A 15,206-nucleotide genomic window follows, 5' to 3' on the forward strand; every position below is an offset into this window, starting at 1 on the left:
GACATGCACTGCCTCCTCAGTGAGCATCAGAGATCTGAAAAAGCTAGATAACTGTAATCAAACTTTTTTTTTTTTTTTTTTTTGCATATCCTACCATAAGAATCATCAGTTTAGGCTCATGCTACAACTAGGTTTACCTGGGTGCACAATCATCTTCTTGATTTTGTGTGAAACACTACCAGCTTGCTATGGATTTTGTAATAGAGGGCTTAGATAATAGAAATAATCCCAAAATCAGCTAAATCCAGATCTTTATTGGACTTTCAAGATGCTTTCAGAATCTGAATCAAAATCTAACCTTGCCATTTTAAACAACAAGAATATATGAATGGGAAAACATTTTGTAACACTTGCTTTCAATCCCACGCTATATTTGGAGCATGTGTTGCATACATTAACATTCTAAGGTGAGCTCATTAAAAACCTAAATGCATGCTACACACTCCATCAGCATGACACTGACATTGATATAAAAGGAAAAAAACTCTCTGTCAAACAATGTTAAGATGGATATATTCCAGCAAAATGTGCATGGAAGGGACACTGCACATTTTCACACACGTATTGAATGTACGCCTACATTTTAGTTCCCTAGCGACCCAGCCTTCCTGAAGAGTCGGATTCATTTTCCCTAACTTAAAATATTTAAAAGTCTAGAAACCTATGCCAATTCCTCCCAGCTCCTCTGTTGTAAGATGCAACAGGCAGCTCCAGCCAGCACTGCACAAGCAGGTGCAGCCAGCCAGCCTCAGGGAGGTGCAGCCAGAGGTGGTTTCAGCAGTACCGGAGTACTGGATAGAGAAGAAAACAACAGAGCACGGCATCATCCCAAGGTATCACCTCATGTTACAGGAATGTTCCTGGGAGAACACTCCCCATTACAGCCCAGGGTAGAAATTAAGTCTTTTCTTCACAACACAGCTACTGGCTTGCAAATGCTCCCATACAACCCAAATCCTTAGGTGAGTATATTAAAAATTAATCTACTTAACAGGTTAGCACACTGGCTGGAGAACATACAAACCTTTTGAGTTTGAGTGTGTTCCTGGAAACTACTACTGGTCTTAATTTTTTTTCCTCACCATCCCAACAAGACTCTTCAGATTTCTCTCTTGTCAGAGGAGTAATGTGACTTTGTACACTGAACTTTAACACTTTAATAGGTCATCTCTAAAGCAGTGCTCCACAGACCTGGTGCTATGGCCCTGATGACTAGTGAGCTATATCAATCTCTCTGTCAATGATTTACAAACACATCAAATGGAACTTGCATTCCTTTACTTGGAGATTGGTAAATTACATAATACAACTGAAATATTTTTTTAACTTTTAAAAATATCTTTTAAATGCCCCCCACCATTACTCACTTGTAGGAGGAAAGATTTATAATCTTTTAACTAATGACAGGAGAAAAACAAATGGACCTAGCACATGCTATTCTCATTTGCCTTGCTTAAACAGATACTAAGAACTTGTATCAAGTCTGTCAGTTTTCACTGATTAAAACAGAAACTCCTCTGCCTGTTTTTGCTACAACAAAGGAAAAAAACGATTATTATCTCATTGTCTTTTTCCTTATGCAGCAATCACAGTTTCAAATAATTATGATAAATTCATTAAAACGGCCAAGTGGCATTAAGGGTATTAAACTGCAATGTATTTCTTTTCCAAAAGTGATTAGGAAGAAGAATGTTTGGAAGCAAATGAACTTTAAAAAAGTTGTTATGGGAAGCTATTTCATAAATCAGCATCCAAGGTCTTATGACCTTCACCCAAGCAACTGGCACAATTAAGTTTTACAGCAGGATCAGGAATCCAAATCTGTCAAGGGTTATGAACTGAATCATCAGATAGTACAGCAAGGTATTTAGTAATTTAAAATTAAAGCTATTGTTGGTGAAACATGCAATCAGTTGGAGGAAACAGCACTTAAGATACATATTTCAAAAAGAACACTGAAGGACCCAGCCCCTTTTCCAACAAGCACATGCACAAAGAGATGGTGATTTACTTCAAAATTAATGAACATTAATTAGATTCAAGTAAATAGCTAACAAAAAAAAATCCAAGTCACAACAGATGGAAAAAAGGATAGTGTGATACTGATGTTTATGGCCAGCCTTTGAAAAGCTGATCTTTATTTTCCACCACCAGTTTAAAAGTGCAAATGAATGCTACAGCAGCTCAGATAATTCATCTAACTGTCACACCTGATTATATGAACAGTGTGCTAATTTGGAGAATAGTAAAAACTTCGCAACATGAAATATATGTAAAATAACTATTCTGAATTAGAATGATAAATAAAATTAGGCACATGACAAAATGGATAGGGGAAAATTCAGCAAAATAATATTTTTTTCTTCCCCAAATACTCTCTTTCCCCGAAGTTAAATCAAAGGAAATAGCAAGTCTCTGAGATGTCTTCTTACTACCAGAAAAATGCTTGCATTAGATGTACTTTTAGTTATTTTCTTTTTTATTCTGCTGTGGCATTCAGTTAAGCCAAGTAATCACATTATTTCCACACTTACCATGGCTTTTGAATCCTTAGGCTCTGTCAGAGTCGCAGTTTCTGCAGAAGATGCAAGTGAAAGAGAATCAGGAGGAATGCCATATTCTGGCTTAGGAATACTACTTCCAGCATCTTGGTCTTGGGACTTTAAAGGTAATGCCAAACTGGGAGGAGGTGTTGACTGAACACCTTTTTCCTCCTCTTCCTCCTCACCTCTGCTTCTGAATACACCAGTGGAGAGAGGGTGTGCAGAGTCTGGTTGTGAAAAGCTGGTGAACAAAGTTTGAGTTCTTTTAGCTTTTTCTACTTCTCCATTGTATTTTTGAGCATCATCCATCTAGGAGGAAAATGACAGCTTGGTAAAGAAGTGCTTTAAAACAGAAATCCTTGAATCTTTCAGTGATTTTTATATTTAACAAAACCGCCTCCGTCTTTGAAACAAATTCTGGCTCCTGTGCCCATTGTTAACTACCTACTTAGAATTTTTTTTTTCCTCTTGAAATGCTTTTTTTTTCTTGAAATAGTCCCGACTTAAGATAAACTTGCTAAAGTAATCTGCTTAGAATTATTTATATTCTTGCCACTTTTTAAATTGAAACAAATAAGGATATAAGAGAAAACTATGAAAATCATCACAGTAATGGGGCAGGGAATTAATTTAATTGTTTCAGTGCTTTAGAGTGCAGACAAAATTTAGCCTAGCATAAAATTTCAACAAAGTCAGCAGAGCAGAGGAAACTTCTATCACCTGAAAAATTTATCTTTAACACTTAATTATGTTAACCTGGCTCCAGATAATACCTCCAATGACATTTTTTTGATAAAGCACCCAAAGGAGAATAATAAAAAGAATATTTTACTAAATATAGCTACCGGCTTTAATTCCAGGAGTGTGTTTAAGCACAGAAACACAAGTAAACATCTAAAGGTACGAGAGAACTTCCTGCTCTATTAACACAGCCTTCATCACACAGGAGGCACTTTATAAACAAAACCAAAACATTAAAACTACTGTTCCCCCAGCTATTGAAGACCCCAAATTTACAAACTTCAGGAATGAAGCAGAATTTTACCGTGAACGACCGTGGGAGTGACGAGATTCCTCTTGAGTGGACACCAAAAGGTCTTGGTGTAACCACAGATGTTAACCTGGAGGTATCGGTTTTCTGGTAAGTTCTCGGGAGAGAAGCTGAAACCTGAGCTGACCCAGTTTGAGCATTCACTGAGTAACGAGTGGACAAAAGCGCCGGGCTCTGCTCCCGCTCCAGGCTCTCTGGAGGAGCAGGAGCTTCTCGAGCAGCCGAGCTCTCCGGCAGGTTCTCCTTGGGAGGCTGGGTGGTGTACACACTTTTACTGTCCTTAGTGCTGTGGGAAGCATCTTCTTCCAAATGGTGATCTTTGGCTGCTGACCAATCTTCTGCTGCTGTGGAAGGTGCTTTGTCTTCACTGAACACATCATCATTCAGTGAGGACACCCAGTTGTGCTCCTGTTTCTGCTGCTCATAGGACTCCTGATCTCTCTCTTCCCTAAGGGAATAGAGCCTGTTAAAATACCAAAGTGACCCGACAAACAGGCAGGCCTAAAGTCTTGCAACTAGTAAATGTTTAAGGCTGAGCATAAGCCAAAAAATACCTCTCCAGTAAATAAAAATTATTAGCATAATTTAAATACATTAATATTTTCATATATTTTTAACCTATCTTCTTCCACCTTCTCCCCAGTTCAGCACTCTCACAGCACTCAGACATAATACTATCAGGCTGCCACCATGACAGAAATCTTTGCCAATAAAATGATCTAGCTGCACATCTGTAAATGATACAGATACACATCCTCAGAAATTCAGATTTATTTAGGAAAGAACAGGAATAAGATAGTCCCATAACACTGCCTGAACTGTGTAACTGTGCTCAATGTTTCTGAAATGCTATGCTGAATTTTAGATAGCTAAATAAGACAGTGCCCTGAAATTCAGCTAATTATTAATTTTTGCTACTCATTCCTTTGTCATAAATGAACAACCACTACAAGAATATCCTTTAAAATATAAAGGATACAGGATTCTTATTGATACTGAATAGTCAATACTATTACCATCCACACTTTTATTCAGGCAACTAATTTTTGTCCTCACAAATAAGTAAAAAATTAAAGAAATCCAAAAGATTAGACTTTTTTATGAATACATGTCATGTATATCTTACCTTCTGCTGAGTCATATGTGCTTTTGAAATAAATAAATAGATAAATAAATAAGATTGTCACCACTAGAGATGGTACTGTGCAGTTCACACTTTTTGCTCTTCAGAAAGTAAATATCAAGAGGAAAAATTAGGGATGAAGGGGAAATCAAGTAAAAGTTTAGCTCTGTGATATAAATTAAAATTCTGGCTGCAGTTCTCAACAATGGCTAAAAAAATAGCAAATGTAGTGGAAGAAGGAAGATAAATAGTTAACTTTATCCATGAGTAAAAAAGGCAGCTATCCAGTTCAGTGCTATTGTTTTAACTCATTTAAAAAGAATGCAAATATTGATTTCTCAATATTTTATTTATGGATAGCAAAGTAAAATATCATTTATAGAGAAAACTGCTTAACATTCTGTGCAAACAGCGCATTAGAAAACCATATTCAGCCCTTCAATTGCCTAGATTTCTACATTTTATTTTGCAACTAAAATTGTCAAGATCTCTGCAGAATCAATTGCAACTTGTTGGTAATAGCGGCTCAAAAATTTAAAGGAATAAAAATGCTCAGATTTATGTTCTTACACATAATATTCCCATTAGGACTATTACCTCTCCTGCTGCATTTCCTTCAGTGACTTGGTACTCCTTCCAGAAACCTCAGAGGCTCTCCTTTCAATTTCTTCTCTCTCTTCCTTTTTCTTTTGCAATTCTGAAGTGTAACTCTTTCTACGACTCTTCCATTTTGCTAGATCCTGTTTAGCATAACACAAATATAAGCCATCAGATTTTCTCAAGGTCTCATAGACTTACAGAGGCATCCCATTACATGCTATTTATTGGCCTGATTTTATTTGCATGTCTGCACCACAGCCACATTTTCATGTACCTTTCCTCTAAATTATAAAGGGGTTGTCATGTTCTATTTAGGGTTGCAGGCTCACTGCCTCCTTAAGTTAACAATTGCAATTACTGGACTATATGCTATTTAGCCCATTTTTTCTCCTCTTAACATTTTCAATTTTATTCTAAAACACATAATTGAAAACTAATGCAAATGCAATCTGAATTTCTTTGTTGAGGGCTTTAGAGTTTAGGATATCATTATTTTTCCAAATCACTACTATGTTAGACTGATTCACTAGCTTGAGAATAAATATGCCTTAAATTCTAAACTGAAAACAGATATTTCTGTACTTTCTTCATTTCTGTAAAACCGCAATGTGAGCTGGCAATATTGTCCATGAAATACCAGAGCTGAGTAAAGGGGAAGTACTGAATATTAGAACTGAGATGCATTAAACAAACAACTGTGAACTTCTTGCTTGGGGTTTGTTCTTAATTTTGGCTTCTTGTTGATACTCATTGTCAAGCAGAGATTTTAATAAATTGAAAAGTCTTTAGAAATGCTTATGATACTGTGCAAAACTACCATGCAGTTTACAAGCTGGATTTAAGACAGCATTATTAGTGGATAGGAGCCGCAAGAATTTGCACAAGGAAGTATTATTTATTCCACTTTCTCCCAGAGGATCAAATACTCAGACATTCCAATCATTACTCCAAAGAAGTATTCAAAAATTGCAGATAACACAAGAAACTATGTCCTAACTTCTCTTTACGTCCACAGAAATCAAGCCTGAAGGCTTTATTACAATACATACAAGTTCTATCCTGAAGCATTAATCAGAAACTTAGGAGGATATTTTAAATAATTTCAGTTCTGCATTAAACAGGCATCCCCAAAAACTCTAATAGCTGTATGAGATGAATTGTTTTAGAAGACAGCCCCATGAATTGCTGCACACATGCCGAAGTTTTTTTACTAGGGACACTGAAGGCAGGTGAGATCCACCCCTTCAAGCAGGATGCACAAGGAGAGGTGAGGAGGAGTCCTTACTTCTTGCCACTTTAGATCTTGCTCTTGTAACTGTTCTTTTATCTTCTGCAGCTCTTCATAACGGATTTTGCGCAGTGTCTGCAGCTCCTCTGCACTGACATCATTCAAAGACTTACTCCTAGAAAGGGAAAAGAGAACTCAGCTTTATAACATCCTAGCCCTCATTTACATGGGTGAAACCTTCAGACAGAGAAAAAGGCTTATATTAGTACAACTGAATGCTCATGAGTGTTATTTTGAATGGAGCAGGAAGCACATGGGCAGCCGATGGGATGTGCTGTAGGGCCAACACACAAGTCATTAGTTGGGTATTTGAGCAAATAAAATCAGGTTAAGGGAATAAGCAGCTCTGTACATCTCCATGCTGATCATTCACATTGAGCTCCTCCTAGAACACTGCTACTTCTGTTTTAACTTGCTATTTTCTTTGTTGATCTTGTTTCTTTCTTTGACCCAAAAGGCATCCCCTCTCCCCAAATCCAAACTCCCACCTTGGACTTCTCTCCTGTAACACCTTCTGTATCACCTCCTGTCCTTTCCTTCCTTCCAAATCAGTTATTGATGCCCATTTCCAGAAGATTAAGAGTCAGACACGGCCCAAGGCCCAGTTCATGGATATCACAGGCCCCACTAGCCTATGCTGATCCTCCCCAACCTCTGAGATGCTTTCCATTAAAGTTGGGATGGCTAACACAGCCGTCTTCCTGCTAACTTCTTCAACGTGGCTACAGTTTCCCCCAGGAACTCCTACTTGCTAGTTCCCTTTAACCTAATTTCCTCAAAGCTCACCTTTCATGCTCTCCCCTACCACATGCTATTTTTTCCTTTATTCTTTCACACTGCAGTGATAAACATAACAGGACATTCAGTTTAGATATAGGACAAGGCTCCTGATGAGATTTGACCACAAGCCTATGAGACAGTAAGCAAAATGCAGGTGTTTTATCATAAGGTTCAACGGTGTAATGCAAAGGGAAAGCTAGGTCTCTAGGGCTTGGGGGTTTTTTGTTTCTTAGTATTCAAAATTACCTTTTTTCCATTTATCCAAAGTATGAGTTATATAGAGGGATGCAGTTAAGTTCCAGTAGGACTTAAAAATGTAGCACTTCTCTTACATGATGGAAAACAAGATTAAAACCAAAATAGATTCAGCACAGAGCCTTGCTCTAATCTGTTGCATTCCAAGAGATCTCTGAACTAACAAACCAGACTCTCACTTCCTCCCAAGTGGCTGAACTCACTTTCATTGGTAACATGAGACTGGTCTCTGGCCTCTAGAAATAAAGGCTGGGGCATTAACTCCTCATATCTGTTCTCTTATCTATTTTCTGAATGAGAAGAGTGCCAAATTCAGCAAGAATCACCTGGTTGCTATTGCAGAAACTCCTGTACAGTTCTTTTCCTCATTTTTTATGCTTAAGTTATATCACACTGTTTTAGGGTAATCAAATACTATATAAGGCTGTATCAAATTTGTTTCAGATGAGTTCAAGAAAACTAACATAGCTACATTTACTGTATCTGCCTGCAACAAAACAGGAAAATCTCAAAGAAAATATAACCTAAGAAAAGCTATATTCATACCATGGAACTGGGTCTTAGTTTTAATTTCAGTCTAAAATGAAAAACCTAACTAGTGATTTGAGTCTTCTGAGTCTCCCTCTCCTAACACCTAATTTTGAAACATTTTGCACTTCTGGAAGTGTTCAGTAATTTACCAAATTTGCCTCACAGTAAAAATAGGGAAGCAAATATATAAATAAATAAATTTTAATTTTGAAAAAATCAGTAGAACACCATTCATTCCAAAATACTTAACATGCCATCACAAAATAAGTGGAAAAATTATTTCTCTTTGAGTCACAGTTTCTCTTGAGTCACAGATTATAAACAACATCTAAGTTCCCATTACACAAATCTATAAGTGTACCACGGAGCATTCAATAACCTGGAAGATATAAAATAACCCCAGACCATTCACCAATCCCATGATAAATACTACTGCAGTTAATTATTTTCAGATTCTAGCTGTACAGCCTTCAAAATAAAATATTTGTTAATATTCCTTTACATTTTTTGAATATTTTAAAGCCTAAATGAAATAGAGAACAACAAATTTTTCACTTCAGCAGGAATAAAACATTAGAGCTGATTTTCAAAGTGACTGATAACCATAAGTTTAATACATGAGACAGCAGAGAGAACTTTTGCCATATACATAGCTTTTATCTCACATTCATTACATAAATTGCAAAGAACAGAACAACAAAGCGTCATGCACAAGTTTTCAGCATGAGTTTTTAGCTACTGTTCATGCATAAAGATAAGAGGCAAAAAAAATAGCATTCCAATCTTTCAAGTTTTTATAAAACTTACCCTTGCTCATCAGAAAGCTTTTGAAACAGTCTGAGAAATCAGAAACCAAAAAAAAAGAGATTCAGTGTCTAGATATTGATAACAACATTAACACCATTAGTAGACCAGCACTCTCACTAAGTGATGGGGAAACTGAAAGCTTGGGAACCAGCCAGCATGGAAAAGCACATCAGGAACTGGACACCAGTCAAAAAACACACCAGGACTTGCATGATGGGCAAAGTCGGGCAGAACTGTCAGAATAAGGCTGCCTGCAAGTTTCCAACACTTTTCATTTAGCAATACTGCACAAATAGAGCCTTGTGTTATTTCTGCACCACTTACTCATTCCAGTGCTGCTGAACAGCATGATGCTCAAAAGAGACTTATTTCAAGAAAATAAAATTAATGCCAGCTTGAGTACCAACAAAAGTGAGGCTTACAGAGGTTGTTCTCTTGTTACTTCAACCATTTCTGATACTAACTGAAAGTAATACTTGATGTGTATCAGAATAAAAGACCCTAATAGAAGTTTAGCATATTAATCCCTGAATGCACTTAATCCAGGGCAATTCAAGAGGATTTTTAGTGTTCTTGAATACGAGTATTTTATAATATACCTATTTAATTCTACTGAATTAATTTTTAAAACATGCAATATTTCCAAGCACTTTAGAAATATTTCTCAGTGAAGCTTGAAAATTGTTAACAGCATTAAGCTTAAAAATTAAATGCAGCAACATCAAAATATCAACTGGAACACAGAAGTGTCTTAGTCACAAAATAATGATGCACAGCTGGGAGATCTGCAACTTGCAATGCCGTATTTTCAGAGCTAAGTAAACATTTAGAACCCCACTCTCCCCCAGTAAATACAAATTCAAAGGAGAGATAGGAAGTACTTAAGAAAGGGTATTCAGTCAGACAAGAGAAATTTTGAGGCTAACAGGAAAGAATTAGGGGAAAGAATGAATCAAGACTGTATGAAAGTAGGAGAATAGTATTGGCAGAATAAGATATGCCATGGTGGACTTAATACTACATAGACACACAACTTGCATGCACCATGACTTTGGGCAGGCGAAACACTTTTTTTTTTTTTTTTTCACTTCATCTAATCATCTCAGAACTGTGGTAGGACAGTTTACAAGCATTTTTAAATTTAGGTGCAAGCAAGAATATCAGAATGCCCATTTCCAGAATTTGTCTTTAAAGCATTCATGTATTTCAGAAATGTTTTTATGTATTATCTTGCAGAATAGAAGACAATATTTCTAGCCTCCATAGTCATTTGAATAATCACTATTCCTGTTCAACCATGGAAAGAAACTTCTGCATAAGTTTCTTATGGAGCCTGAGGGAATGATAGCGTATTTTCTCCAAAATGGCAGCTTAAAACTAGAAAACTTTATAATGTTTTGTTGAAAATATGGTATTGCAGTCATGAGCTTCTATTCAAAGCAAATGAAAAGCTTGTTCGAGGATGACACGAACAAACAGACTGGCACTCTACGAATGGTTCAGCACAGGATGATGCTTTTCTGAATGGGAAGGGTTCAAGTGCACTCATTCTGTGCAGGACACAACCTGACCTCTCCACCATCTGCCGTTTCTTGTGTCTAACTTTGCTGGCCTCCCTGATTGCTTCCCACTTCTTCCAGTCTTCTTCACTGCATGGACCTGGGATAAAATTTACTGGCTGGACGTTGCTTCCCACTTTCCAAGATTCAATCTTGCGGGTCAGCATATCGTCCTTCTTATGGTGTAAAGATGGTGACAGCACTCTGCCATTGCTCTTCCTTTCCTCTGGTATCGCATTTTTTTCAAGTAAACATAGAAATTTGGACCGTATCTCTTCTGGAAGACTCCACGGATCAGGAAACAGTGCTGGGTGATACTTGTCGGGAGCACCTGATAAAGGCACCTCTTTTTTTTGAGAGAGGACTTTACGAAAAATCATGTCATCCTTTTCCAAATCTGGAATCACAGTTTGGCCCTCTCTGGGTTGCAGAATTATCTCACCCTCTAGAGGAGGCTCCTGCTCAGCCAATTTCTTTAAATACCGGGGGTCTTGAAGAACAACTTGATTCACATGGAAAGCCCCAGTTTTCCGAACAAACAAATCATCATTTTCCAAATCTGGATATAGATATCCATTCTCCTCATCTCCTTGCTTGCCTCCTGGTATAAAGGAAACATTCTTTCTACATTTTATGAGCCTAGGGCCAGAAGTGGGATCAATTCTGGTCTCCATTTCAGAAGACACGTAGTCAGTGTATTTTTGCAGGGCCTGAAGTAACGAAAACTGACTGAAGCATATAAAACAAAAGGAGGGAAGTAAAAATATCATTAACTAGCAAGAGACAAGCAGATCACAACGTAGTGCAATATACATTTGGTTTAGACTTGCAGTATCCCAAGCAGAATGACGACACCATTGGCATTCACCACCACTGACTGTAGCGCAGCACACGCCAACCAACGCAAAGGTATCCCGGCATCCTAACCTGCTCAGAAACATCACACTTACATGCTCACACACAAAGCCAGTAACCCTATGAAGCATGTTACACTTTCACATTTACATATTTCAGAACGCCAGCAACTTATAACTACATTAAAAGAGAAAAAAACCCCAAACCCAACAAACCAGCAAAATAGTAATAACCAAAAAAGCATGGCATCACGGGACACGGTTTAATTTCATTTAGCTGTTGCATATCCAGCCATCTCTTTCTGATGCACCAAGAGAATAGCTCATGCGGCAGTATCAACCTGGGCTGATCAGGAGACTCCAAGATTTTTCCTTCTGCAATCTGTGACAATGAGCTTCCCACATATTCAGCAGTTGGCTTATAACTCTGATCCCTTCTGCAGCTACTGTTCCAGTCAAAACTTGGTCTTGGTTGATTAGCAACAATAGCACAGCTTTGTTTGTAAGCAAATTCCTCATCCTCAGAATCTGATCTCTTTCTACTGTGCAGCAGCAGAAAGAACGAGCAGAGGAGAAAGAAAAAAAAACATGAAATGTATACTCACTGAGTAAAATGCACAGTGGCAACAGTACAACAGGTGCAACAGTACTTCATAATACTTCAATTATTTTTAAAAAAAGGAAAAAAAAGAAAAAATAAAAAATATCCTGTTGCTACACTGGCAGTCAAAATTTAAAAATTCTGAGTCATAGAACTACACTTTATTTAAGTGTTGCACACAGGAGAGAAACAGGCATGCATGAAAACGCACCTGAACCCTTGAATCTCTTTATACCAGGGTTTGAAAGAGGATTTCTTGATTTTTTTCCATAGCAATTCCTCCTCTGGAGTCCAAAACTTAGGAAGAAATTTGTCAAAAGCAACAACTGTATTTGGCGCTGAAGAACTTAGCTTGCGAAAATAGAGATCATCTTTTTCAATGTTTGGGATGCCTACTTCTTCCTCGTCCTCATCACAATACCCAGATAATTGTGAAGGACTGTTAACTCTTGGTTTGTTTTCGCCTTTAGTATCCAATTGCCTCTGCCTCCTCTGGGTACTGTTCAAAATATCCAATCAGTTAAGATATTTTAGGAGCAACTTGACATAAGCAATGCAAAAAAACATGCTTTTTGGCTCAGGAGCTCAGCCTTGTGAATGAAGCATATTAGTTCTCAATTTCAGCACTGCAGCACCAGAAACAATAAAATAGATTAAATTAAAAAAAAATTTAAAAGAAGTTAAATGGTTATATCAGCATCCTGTCTCCACTGAGAAAACCACAAAATTTGACAGAAAAAGCATATCAAATTATCAGCTGTGTTAAAATGCCAATTAGAAGACTAACTTTATGGAGTTATTTAAGGGCTGCGATTTAGGTAATGCAATAGTTACTGGATCTTGGATTAGTATCTCTGACCTCATTGGTTCAAGCATTGCAGCTGGTGGACCAGCTGGACAACTTTCTCGCGAGCAAGATTTAGGAGAGTCATTGTGCAACATGAAATGATGTCCAGGTGCAGCAGAGCTTACAGGGCTCTTTTTGACTAGAAATCTACGATTTGCTAAGTCATCCAAAACAACGTCGGGCAGCCTTCTTTCATCTTCTGAATCAGAGCCACTGTCATACTCATAGATGATCTGGAGGGAAGCTGGATTTGTGAGCCCACACTCTGCTCTGCTATTTTGGCAGGAAGCTACAGGATTCGTTTCACGTCCACTGAGGTTGACCGAGACAGGAATAGAATGGAGACAGTGAAGGCACGAAGGCAATGGTGAAACTCAAGAACTGCCCACTAATCTCATCTGTATGCATCAAGAAGCCGGACAGCTGAAATTCATCACTATATTTTGGAAACTTTAACAAGCAGTCAAAACCATAGGTCTATCTCTCACAAACTTGCATTTAAGACCATTTAAATACATCTGGAGTCTGGCCAGCTTCAAAACATTACTCAAACATCAAGAAACAATGTGAAAAACCAAAACCAAAAACCAAACCACACAACCACACCAAAATGTCCCCCTTGATAAAACACGGAAAATCAAATACTTGACTTTTTATTGCAGCAAGAGCAGCTTTTCTTAAGCTAATAGAGAAGCAACTTATTTTAAAACTTCTACATCAAAGCCCACTTTACTGAGACCATACACCAGTACCTTGAAAATGCTCCATCTGACTCGGTGAAAACAGGACTTGCCCAGCTCCTCCTGTTGTCCTCATTCTTCTCTGTCCTCTTCTTCCTTAAAGGCGCTGGCACATATGCTGTCTGCTTGTTTTTGTTGGGTAAGAAACGGTTGAAGTCAGTGGTAGGTTTTGGTTCAATCATCGAAATCCTGCGGTAAGACCTGTCATCTTTATGGGAGTCATGCATTTTGGAAGGCAGTTCCGAGTCTATGTCACTGTCGCAACCTTAGAAGAAAGTGGAAATAAAAAGGAAAGATACAAACATCATTCTCTAGACATGTGCTTGTAGCTAAAACTTGGATCTAAGTCTTCTAAAATCAATTTATCTCTGTATTTTAGATGTTTCAGCTGAAAATTTGCTGATCTACTGACAGGACACTAGGAGAAGTATTTTTAGAAGTCTGTGGCAAAGCTGTGATAAGATCCATTAAACTCAATTTGGTTTGCATGATCCTCCTGCATTTGTTCCATTCTTTCATTATCACTGCTCCCTGCAGGAAACAAAGTGCTGGCCTCCATACTAAAGACAAAAAACAGCACAGAAATTTTTTAATTAAATAGTATCTGCAAGATAAATTTACTAACAAAGACAAATAAACAGCAAATAATATAGCATTGTGCTCATTTCACCAGATTAAAATCCAGTAGAAGCCCAGGGTACATCACGTATGTAATGTAGCTAAATGTTGCCTTGCACAGATCACCAATGCTCCATGGAGCCTCTGCTCAATGATTTTGTTACTCACGTGAAACAAAACCCAACACCTTACAATTTGTGTGACTTTGGGCTACAAGTTGGCATTGAACTTTAAAACCAGCAGAGAAACACAGGCTAGAGTGCTGCTTTAGGGATCCAGTGTCACTATCTTCTTGTTACCTTTATTTTCATGAAAAACTATTAAAAGCAACAAATACTTTAAGTATTTAACCTAGGTGGGAAAAACCTTATTGAATATTCACAAATGAAGTAAAGACATAGCAGTTTGACACAGTCACCCTAAGAACAAGGCAAGAAACTTGTGCAACTGGTGAATTTTAGGTAATCCCATCCAGATCTAATTTCTAGGAATTTCCCTTACAGAACTCTGAGGAAATACCCTGGACATACACACACCCCCTAACGTGTCAGTGAGAGCAAGAGTTTCAGCAACCCCTCCTAGGAAGAACTGTGCGAGCAATGCTTTTTTCCTACCAACTGTTAGAGGTGAATATTTGCTTAAGCAAAATGCAACTGCAGCAGTTACACAACTAGAACTGACTTTAAGTACTGGGCATCCGAGTACCAGGTCCATACATTGTCTTATCCCACACTCATAAGATACATGTCAACAAAATATTTTGGAGAGAAAAACATACCTTCACTGCCACCTTTCAAGGTTATATCTGATGAAAAGCTCGTGCAGGACCTTGAACCAAGAGAGTCCAAGCTATCAAAGGAATCGTCTCTTTTATGAGTAACTGAAGATGGGAAAGGCTCTCCCCGGTCAACGTACCAAATATCGCCGTACCCACTATCTCTGCCACTTCTGCTTGGCTGGCTGGACTCTTCGAGTGCCTACAAAAGTCACTTTTAAAAGGTCTTTTCCA

General features: G+C 37.9%; 1 protein-coding gene across 11 annotated transcripts in view; it reads right to left on the minus strand.

Annotated features, from left to right (window-relative positions):
* LMO7 (LIM domain 7) overlaps nt 1-15,206 on the minus strand; it is a 132,364-nt gene that overhangs the window by 28,760 nt on the left and 88,398 nt on the right. For 4 of the 11 annotated variants that reach the window (XM_058019269.1, XM_058019267.1, XM_058019270.1 and 1 more), the window contains 10 exons: nt 14,976-15,174; nt 13,592-13,844; nt 12,204-12,491; nt 11,733-11,933; nt 10,550-11,266; nt 8,979-9,008; nt 6,603-6,720; nt 5,315-5,457; nt 3,589-4,042; nt 2,535-2,852 (listed from right to left, as the gene is read on the minus strand). In XM_058019269.1, coding sequence (XP_057875252.1) covers nt 2,535-2,852; nt 3,589-4,042; nt 5,315-5,457; nt 6,603-6,720; nt 8,979-9,008; nt 10,550-11,266; nt 11,733-11,933; nt 12,204-12,491; nt 13,592-13,844; nt 14,976-15,174 — 2,721 coding nt within the window. Of the gene's footprint in view, nt 1-2,534; nt 2,853-3,588; nt 4,043-5,314; nt 5,458-6,602; nt 6,721-8,978; nt 9,009-10,549; nt 11,267-11,732; nt 11,934-12,203; nt 12,492-12,851; nt 13,152-13,591; nt 13,845-14,975; nt 15,175-15,206 lie in introns of all 11 variants that reach the window. The other 7 variants (XM_058019271.1, XM_058019275.1, XM_058019272.1 and 4 more) reach the window with 6 other exon arrangements.

Source organism: Melospiza georgiana, chromosome 2, assembly GCF_028018845.1.
Source record: "Melospiza georgiana isolate bMelGeo1 chromosome 2, bMelGeo1.pri, whole genome shotgun sequence".
NCBI lineage: Eukaryota > Metazoa > Chordata > Aves > Passeriformes > Passerellidae > Melospiza > Melospiza georgiana.